At 45.6% G+C, this 10424-nt stretch overlaps 1 protein-coding gene across 1 annotated transcript in view; it reads right to left on the bottom strand.

Moving 5' to 3' along the window:
* Positions 1 to 8493: 8493 nt before the first annotated feature.
* LOC135546648 (guanylate cyclase soluble subunit alpha-2-like) overlaps positions 8494 to 10424 on the bottom strand; it is a 62887-nt gene continuing 60956 nt past the window's right edge. Inside the window, exon 9 of the mRNA XM_064975243.1 lies at positions 8494 to 10198. Coding sequence (XP_064831315.1) covers positions 9979 to 10198 — 220 coding nt within the window. The 3' untranslated portion in view covers positions 8494 to 9978. The remainder of the gene's footprint in view (positions 10199 to 10424) is intronic.

Below are 10424 nucleotides of genomic sequence, written 5' to 3'. Positions count from 1 at the left end.
CAAAATGAATAGGCCTAACGAACAACAAAATGAATAGGCCTATTGAACAACAAAATGAATAGGCCTATTGAACAACAAAATGAATAGGCCTAAAGAACAACAAAATGAATAGGCCTAACGAAAAACAAAATGAATAGGCCTAACGAACAACAAAATGAATAGGCCTATTGAACAACAAAATTAATAGGCCTAACGAACAACAAAAGCACTATTCCCCATAGTACAAAAGTTGACCTATTCTATTCTGTGAGAGAAATAAATACAACTATTTCTTTACATTATTAGCACAGCAATGTGAACACGACAGTAAGCGCTAATGTTCCATTAGCAGGAAAACACCCTTCTCAAAAGGGACCACAAATGTGGTTATGTATGTAATGCTTTTATTATAAAGGTGTATTTCTATGTATGTCAGTTATGCTCTACACTTGTTGTAAAGCGGATTAATGTGACTCATTTTATGAAATTATTTGGCCACTTTAGTTGTGATACAAACCTTATCAAAACATATAGGCCTATGGGCTGGGCTACATGAGGTGTGATACTAACCTTATCAAAACATATAGGCCTATGGGCTGGGCTACATGAGGTGTGATACTAACCTTATTAAAACATATAGGCCTATGGGCTGGGCTACATGAGGTGTGATACTAACCTTATTAAAACATATAGGCCTATGGGCTGGGCTACATGAGGTGTGATACTAACCTTATTAAAACATATAGGCCTATGGGCTGGGCTACATGAGGTGTGATACTAACCTTATTAAAACATATAGGCCTATGGGCTGGGCTACATGAGGTGTGATACTAACCTTATTAAAACATATAGGCCTATGGGCTGGGCTACATGAGGTGTGATACTAACCTTATTAAAACATATAGGCCTATGGGCTGGGCTACATGAGGTGTGCCGTCGTTGCATTAAACTGGGCATCATTCACAAATGATAATATATCATTTACAAGTGATAGGCTAATATTGTCACCCATCATGGGGGTGGCAGGTAGCCTTCCACACCGTTAGTTTCTGTATGAACCTTGTTTTGTGCACATGGGGCAGTCATGCTGAAACAGGAAAGGGCCTGTTAGGTAGCCTTGTCTAGAATGTCATTGAGTTTTGGTTAAGATCTCCCTTCACTGTAACCACTAGGTAGCCTAGTGGTTAGAGTCCACCAAACCCAGATTTCAGACTGCCAGATGGTGAAGCGTGATTCATCACTCCAGGTAGCCTAGTGGTTAGAGTGGCCTATGGGCTGGGCCAGTAACCACTAGGTAGCCTAGTGGTTAGAGTGTTGGGCCAGTAACCGAAAGGTTGCTAGATTGAATTCCAGAGCTGACAAGGTAACAATCTGTTGTTCTGCCCCTGAACAAGGCAGATAGCCCACTGTTCCTAGGCCTTAAATAAGAATTTGTTCTTAACTGACTTGCCTAGTTAAATAAAGGTTAAATAAAACATTTAAAATAAATCACTCTATCACTTCATGTAATATTGTCTTTGCATATAGTAAATAAAATATGTGTGAAATTAGTTTTGATTTAGAATGGACCATTGTAATGCACCTGTCTCAAAACAGAGGCAGCTGGAAAGAAAGACGGAATCTATGCACTTAAATAGCGAATGGAGTCTGCTTTTCCTGTGGTTCATTTCTATGCCAGCCAGTTAGGCTATACACCTGTTGTAAAGAGAAGCAATGTGCTTAATATTAGGGGTGTGTGTGTGTGTGTGTGTGTGTGTGTGTGTGTGTGTGTGTGTGTGTGTGTGTGTGTGTGTGTAAGCGAGCATGTGAGCGAGCGTGCATTGTTCTAAGGGACATACACTGTGTCCTCTTCCTTCTTCCAGGAACATGCTGTAATCTCATTAGCGTATTCATACACTCATTAGTCAGTCATTTAGACCAATCACCAGGGTAATCGAATCATTCGGCATATATTATCAGAACAGGCCATTATTCTGCATCAGTCATGAGCCAGGGATCCAGTCACCACTTCATGAGACCAGAAATAAACCACAAGAGGACCACTGGGGCGGCAGGTAGCCTATTGGTTAGAGCGTTGGGCCAATAACCGAAAGGTTGCTGGATCGAATCCCCAAGCTGATAAGGTAAGAAATGTGTCGTTCTGCCCTTGTTCCCTGGTAGGCCGTCATTGTAAATAAGAATTTGTTCGTAACGGACTCATCTAGTTAAATAAAGGTAAATAAAAATCACAACCACAATTAAACCACAGTAAGAATTACACCGCAGTCAAATAACTAATGACATCAAAACACCATCAATTCCAACAATTTCATCCTAACACTAAACTTCCTTCTGCCCTACATGACCTCTAAACTCCACGCCTCAGCTGCAACAACAGTCTGGCATGTCTGCTTACGTACACAGCTGTGTGTGTGAGAGAGAGGGGCAGAGAGAGAGTGCTACTGTCCAAAAGTCTAGAGTCAATATTGTTTTCATGTTGATGGCCGGTGATCATACTCTGTGACCGCCCAACACTGTCACAGGAAGGGAGGAAGAGGTGATGTTTAACGTGTAGGTGCACTCTGGGTAATAGAGTTCATGTGGTAAGGCTCTTTTGAACCCAGAGTTAGAATAACAAGAACATGTTGACTGGAGCATCAGTTTGATATCCTCATATCAACATTGTCATACATACACTAATCGCATTAGGTGCAATGTGAAACATCTCTACATAGAGACGAGAAGACAATAGCCTTTTGTCTCCAATATACCATTAATAAGTAATACAAGGTTTCAGTTCAAGGTCAAACCAGACAGATAACTACCTAGACTGAAACACTGTCACAGTGAATGTGCTGTGGGACCAATATGTGCAGCAAATTTTGTTTCTCTATCCTGAATATTTATAACCTTGCTGTTCCCACACCCCTGGAGTCCCCCCATCCCCCCTCACAACAACACCCCCACCTCCTGGTCACACTCTGGCATCATCAGGGAACTCTGTGTCACAAAGGCTCATGGGTTTGCAGCTTAGATTAGCAGCTTCCTGTCAGAAAAATAGCAAAACGGTATCACATAGCGCCGCAAGGGCTCTTAGAAAACAAACACATACACACATGTACACTCTCTATCTATCTCTCTCACTCTCGCTCCATCTGTCTACCTCTCACTCTCTATCTCTCTCTTTCTCTCTCTCTCTATCCCTCTCACTCTCTCTCTCTCTTCCTCCCTTTAGCTATCCCTCCAGCCATTGGCAGTGAGCTGAAGGAAAATAAAAGGTAGACATGGTTGTTAGGGGAGAGGTGATGGGGGAGAGAGGGGGAGAGGGGAGCAAGGTAGGGGGAGAGGGGAGCGAGGTAGGGGGGAGAGAGGGAGAGATGATGGGGGAGGGGAGAGGGGGTAGGGGGAGCGGGGAGGTAGGGGGGAAAGAGAGGTGATGGAGGAGAGAAGGTAGGAGGGGAAAGGGCAGAGGTGATGGGGAGAGGGGTAGTAGGGGGATGGAGGTGATGGGGAGAGAGGTAGGGGAAAGGGATGGGGAGAGGGGTAGTAGGGGGAAGAAGGGGAAAGGTGATGGGGAGAGGGGTGATGGAGAGGGGGAGGGGGTAGTAAAGGTGATGGGGAGAGGGGTAGTAGGGGGAAGAGGGTGATGGGGAGAGGGGTAGTAGGGGGAAGAAGGGGAAAGGTGATGGGGAGAGGGGTAGTAGGGGGAAGAAGGGGAAAGGTGATGGGGAGAGGGGTAGTAGGGGAAGAGGGGGAAAGGTGATGGGGAGAGGGGTAGTAGGGGGAAGAGGGGGAGGGGTAGTAGGGGGAAAAGGTGATGGGGAGAGGGGTAGTAGGGGGAAGAAGGGGAAAGGTGATGGGGAGAGGGGTAGTAGGGGGAAGAAGGGGAAAGGTGATGGGGAGAGGGGTAGTAGGGGAAGAGGGGGAAAGGTGATGGGGAGAGGGGTAGTAGGGGAAGAGGGGGAAAGGTGATGGGGAGAGGGGTAGTAGGGGTAGTAGGGGGAAAGGTGATGGGGAGAGGGGTAGTAGGGGGAAGAGGGGGAGAGGGGTAGTAGGGGGAAGGGGGGAAAGGTGATGGGGAGAGGGGTAGTAGGGGGAAGAGGGGGAGAGGTGATGGGGAGAGGGGTAGTAGGGGAAGAAGGGGAAAGGTGATGGGGAGAGGGGTAGTAGGGGGAAGAAGGGGAAAGGTGATGGGGAGAGGGGTAGTAGGGGAAGAGGGGGAAAGGTGATGGGGAGAGGGGTAGTAGGGGAAGAGGGGGAAAGGTGATGGGGAGAGGGGTAGTAGGGGTAGTAGGGGGAAAGGTGATGGGGAGAGGGGTAGTAGGGGGAAGAAGGGGAAAGGTGATGGGGAGAGGGGTAGTAGGGGAAGAGGGGGAAAGGTGATGGGGAGAGGGGTAGTAGGGGGAAGAGGGGGAAAGGTGATGGGGAGAGGGGGCTAGGATGAGGAGTGGTGATGGGGAGAGAAGGTAGAATGGGGAAAGGGCAGAGGAGAGAGGGGGTTTTGAGGGGGAGAGAAGGTAGGAGGGGAGTGGTGATGGGGGAGAGAGGGTAGAAGGGTGAGGAGGGCACAGGTGTTAGTTAGAATATGTGGGTGTGCGTGCGTGTGTATGCATCACATACCACTAGGCAGGGTAGCCTAGTGGTTAGAGCGTTGGACTAGTAACCGGACGGTTGCAAGTTCAAACCCCCAAGCTGACAAGGTCTGTCGTTCTGCCCCTGAACAGGCAGTTAACCCACTGTTCCTAGGCCGTCATTGAAAATAAGAATTTGTTCTTAACTGACTTGCCTAGTTACATAAAGAAAAAAAGAATGTTGTCTACAAATGGCAGATACTCATAAGGCCTGAGAGGCAGAGACTCATAAGGTCTGAGAGGCAGAGATTCTTAAGGCCTGAGAGGTAGAGACTCATAAGGCCTGAGAGGCAGAGACTCATAAGGTCTGAGAGGCAGAGACTCATAAGGCCTGAGAGGCAGAGACTCGTAAGGCCTGAGTGGCAGAGACTCATAAGGCCTGAGATGCAGAGACTCATAAGGTCTGAGAGGCAGAGACTCATAAGGCCTGAGAGGCAGAGACTCGTAAGGCCTGAGAAGTAGTGACTCATAAGGCCTGAGAGGTAGAGACTCATAAGGCCTGAGAGGTAGAGACTCATAAGGCCTGAGAGGTAGAGACTCATAAGGCCTGAGAGGTAGTGACTCATAAGGCCTGAGAGGTAGTGACTCATAAGGCCTGAGAGGCAGAGACTCATAAGGCCTGAGAGGTAGAGACTCATAAGGCCTGAGAGGCAGAGACTCATAAGGCCTGAGAGGTAGAGACTCATAAGGCCTGAGAGCCAGAGACTCATAAGGCCTGAGAGGCAACGGCAGGGGAGAAAAAAATAGGTGGAAATGTATGCAGGTGCGTGTGTGTATGCAAGGTATCTTTGTAATGTAGTGTTGTTTGTGTTTTAGGATGAGCTATATCTGATCTAGCATCTGGCTCACCAAGGTCACGACTCTCAGGTCAACCTCACCATCACGGAGTAGACACTCTGACTGCACGGTGTAAACGGGCTTCATCTCCTTGTCTCCATTCCTCCATCTGCATTGATGGAAAACAACAGGTGACAAGCCAGGTCCTAGTGGGCAGACATCATACTATCATGTTATCAGCGATCCTGTATGTGCACATGCAAAAGTGTGTGTGACAGAGAGATGGGTGTGGTTCTGCACTATATATCAGAGGGGTGTGGTTATCAACAATGAAACAGCGTGTCCTGTCAGTCACAGAGGAAACATGGTGTCTGTGTGTCTGTGTGAATGTGTGAACGTCTGATTTCCTGTTGAGCTATACTGAACACAAATATAAACGCAACATGTAAAGTGTTGGTCACATTTCATGATCTGAAATAAAAGATCCCAGTGATTTTCCATACACACACAAAGCTTATTTCTCTCAAATTTGTTTAAACCCCTGATTGGGAGCATTTCTCCAATGCCAAGATAATCCATCCACCTGACAGTTGTGACATATCAAGAAGCTGATTAAAAAGCATGATCATTACACAGGTGCACCTTGTGCTGGTGACAATGAAAGGCCCTTCTAAAATGTGCATTTTGGTCACACAACACAATGCCACAGATGTTTCACGTTTTGAGGGAGTGTGTAATTGTCATGCTGACTGCAGGAATGTCCCCCAGAGCTGTTGCCAGAACATGTCATGTTAATTTCTCTATTATACATCATTGTTTTGATCATTTGTGAGTACGTCCAATCGGCCATGTGTAACCCCGCCAGCCAAGGACCTCCACATCCGGCTTCTCCACCTGTGGGATCATCTGAGACCAGCCACCCGGACAGCTGATGAAACTGAGAAGTATTTCTGTCTGTAATGAAGCCCTTTTATGGGGAAAAACTCATTCTGATTGGCTGGCCCTGGCTCCCCAGTGGGTGGGTCTATACCCTCCCAGGCCCATCAATGGCTGTACCCCTGTCCATCATGTGATGAACATAATAAACTGAACACATTCTTCATTTTTAAACATAACTGGTGATTTTTATTGACAACTTATTTGACAGAGGATGTGCCTTACAACTCAGTCATTCAACAGATGTCAACATGTTTCCAACCAGATATATCAGTAATGTTATTTACAGGCCTAGATAACAGACGACTCAGATATGTCAAACCATTTCACCAAAAAAAGAAAAAAGTCAACAGAAATGTGAATGTACTCATCTAAACTTGTGAATAATACCAACAAGTACAACATAGAATGATCTTTAAAATTGAATATTTCCTGTTGAATTATTAAATATTTCTAAATTGTACATATTTAATATAGATATAGGCTTTTTTACATACAAGTTATTTTGTACAGAGTTTAATGCAATAACAGATCCACAGGTTATCTTACACTTACTTCTCGCTCGCTCGGACACACGCACACACACTTGTGTTTTTACAGGTTATTTTACATGGCGAAGTTCTTTGGTGTAGAACTCCAACGTGGGATGGAACATTTGATTATGATGCTGTTGGTGTAGAACTCCAACATGGGATGGAACATTTGATTATGATGCTGTTGGTGTAGAACTCCAATGTGGGATGGAACATTTGATTATGATGCTGTTGGTGTAGAACTCCAACATGGGATGGAACATTTGATTATGATGCTGTTGGTGTAGAACTCCAATGTGGGATGGAACATTTGATTATGATGCTGTTGGTGTAGAACTCCAAGGTGGGATGGAACATTTGATTATGATGCTGTTGGTGTAGAACTCCAACGTGGGATGGAACATTTGATTATGATGCTGTTGGTGTAGAACTCCAACGTGGGATGGAACATTTGATTATGATGCTGTTGGTGTAGAGCTCCAACGTGGGATGGAACATTTGATTATGATGCTGTTGGTGTAGAACTCCAAGGTGGGATGGAACATTTGATTATGATGCTGTTGGTGTAGAACTCCAACGTGGGATGGAACATTTGATTATGATGCTGTTGGTGTAGAACTCCAATGTGGGACGGAACATTTGATTATGATGCTGTTGGTGTAGAGCTCCAACGTGGGACGGAACATTTGATTATGATGCTGTTAGTGTAGAGCTCCAACGTGGGATGGAACATTTGATTATGATGCTGTTGGTGTAGAACTCCAACGTGGGATGGAACATTTGATTATGATGCTGTTGGTGTAGAACTCCAACGTGGGATGGAAAATTTGATTATGATGCTGTTGGTGTAGAGCTCCAACGTGGGATGGAACATTTGATTATGATGCTGTTGGTGTAGAACTCCAACGTGGGATGGAACATTTGATTATGATGCTGTTGGTGTAGAACTCCAACGTGGGATGGAACATTTGATTATGATGCTGTTGGTGTAGAACTCCAACGTGGGATGGAACATTTGATTAGGATGCTGTTGGTGTAGAACTCCAACGTGGGATGGAACATTTGATTATGATGCTGTTGGTGTAGAACTCCAAGGTGGGATGGAACATTTGATTATGATGCTGTTGGTGTAGAACTCCAACGTGGGATGGAACATTTGATTATGATGCTGTTGGTATAGAACTCCAACGTGGGATGGAACATTTGATTATGATGCTGTTGGTATAGAACTCCAAGGTGGGATGGAACATTTGATTATGATGCTGTTGGTGTAGAACTCCAACGTGGGATGGAACATTTGATTATGATGCTGTTGGTGTAGAACTCCAACGTGGGATGGAACATTTGATTATGATGCTGTTGGTGTAGAACTCCAACGTGGGATGGAACATTTGATTATGATGCTGTTGGTGTAGAACTCCAACGTGGGATGGAACATTTGATTATGATGCTGTTGGTGTAGAACTCCAATGTGGGATGGAACATTTGATTATGATGCTGTTGGTGTAGAACTCCAAGGTGGGATGGAACATTTGATTATGATGCTGTTGGTGTAGAACTCCAACGTGGGATGGAACATTTGATTATGATGCTGTTGGTGTAGAACTCCAACGTGGGATGGAACATTTGATTATGATGCTGTTGGTGTAGAACTCCAAGGTGGGATGGAACATTTGATTATGATGCTGTTGGTGTAGAACTCCAACGTGGGATGGAACATTTGATTATGATGCTGTTGGTGTAGAACTCCAACGTGGGATGGAACATTTGATTATGATGCTGTTGGTGTAGAACTCCAACGTGGGATGGAACATTTGATTATGATGCTGTTGGTGTAGAACTCCAACGTGGGATGGAACATTTGATTATGATGCTGTTGGAAAGCCAACATAGTCTCAATGGGGTGACTGACTGATTGATTATTTTGTTTCATTTATTATCTTTAATGCTTTAACCTCACAGCTAAATCAAATATGTTTAGAATGGTATTTGATTGAAGCGGGCCCTTTCTTACTTGTAACAAGCCAATATGTGTTTGTGTGTGTGAGAGAGAAATGAGGTTGGGGACTAGAGTGGTGACAGAGATAGGATCCCAAGGTTATTGCTCTAAAAACATAGAATGACGTAGAGATCTGGAATGACATAGAGACCCCCCCCCCCAGGCATACTTCCTATCCACACCTCGGTTATTAGAGTTGGTGGATGGAGGGGAGGGGGGTGGATGGATTTACGTGCTGCTTGCTTATGTCCATGGTTTAGTGTTGACAGATGGGCTGGGAGGTGGATGCATTCAGCTAACTGAAAGAGAAAATGTCCGAACATCTCAGTGGTTCAGCTGCTAGCTGGACCGAAACAACATAGACTCCCCACAGTGACTGATTTGGGAGAGTCACACACATCACTGTGGGGAGCATCAGAGCTGCAGACCTCGTTCCATTTCCCTGTGTGTTCAGCCAGCTCACATGTTGGGGGTTTGAGAGTGTATGTCTGGAGTGTTCTAGTGAAGAAGGCACTGAGTTGTGAGCGTTGTTGATAATAACACAGTACCTGCCATGCCCAGACTGACAGCCAGCCGTGGTATCCATGGTTACAGTACACCGTGTTCTACAAGCAGAAGGCTTTAGTTTAGTTTTGAAGTTGCTAGATTATTCTATTATATTGTCTCTGTTGATTTTGTTGTTTTCCCACCTCTTCTCTCAACCTTCAAAGTCTGGTTTGTGGTGGGGTTGAAGGGTAAAGGGAGGTTGCCCTTGGTAACAACAGGTTGTAGTTGGTGAAGCGAGGAGTGTCTGTTTCTAGATGGACAAGCGAGGAAGGTTGTTAAGAGGACTGCGTCCTGGTTTGGGGTAGGAGGGTATTGTCATCTCTATAAGTCTCCTATTTAAACATGGGGTAGGGTTTGGGCTATAGGTTTAGAGTTGTGTGTGTATGTTGATGCAATGTGTGTGTGTGTGTGTGTGTGTGTGTGTGTGTGTGTGTGTGTGTGTGTGTGTGTGTGTGTGTGTGTGTGTGTGTGTATTGATGCAGTGTGTGTGTGTGTGTGTGTGTGTGTTGATGCAGTGTGTGTGTGTGTGTGTGTGTGTGTGTGTGTGTGTGTGTGTGTGTCTGTTGATGCAGTGTGTGTGTGTCTGTGTTTTGGGAGCCTATAGACTGGTCTCTCGCAGGAACATGGTGCCAATGCTGTAGGACATTTTCCTCAGGGGCTCTGGGGGGGCGGAACGGGAGCTTGTCAGGGAGGTGTGGCTATGGGAAGTCCCTCCCTCCAGGAAGTAGCATGTTCCCGGGATCTCCTTCGGAAAATTATCAGGAAGCTCCAACCGCGAACGAGGGACGAAAGAGAAAGAGCAATCGTCTTTCAGCAGCCTGGAGAGGAAAAGAAAGAGGAGAGAGATTTAAAAACACATGATGACTGTGTGTTATATTGGGCTGCAGAGTGGGGTTTGGCTATTTCTCCAAACAGCAGTGAGTCTCCAGGGAGTGATGCAGCCTTGTTCAGAATGAGATAAGGCCAATCACAAACCCAGGCATTATTCACAAGCTACAGTTGTGTGTTTGTGCTGCAGGGGGGTATCTGTACACACACACACAC

Source organism: Oncorhynchus masou, chromosome 9 (genome assembly GCF_036934945.1).
Source record: "Oncorhynchus masou masou isolate Uvic2021 chromosome 9, UVic_Omas_1.1, whole genome shotgun sequence".
Classification (NCBI taxonomy): domain Eukaryota; kingdom Metazoa; phylum Chordata; class Actinopteri; order Salmoniformes; family Salmonidae; genus Oncorhynchus; species Oncorhynchus masou.
The sequence above is the reverse complement of the archived record's forward strand: the minus strand, read 5'-3'. Positions and strand labels throughout refer to the sequence as shown.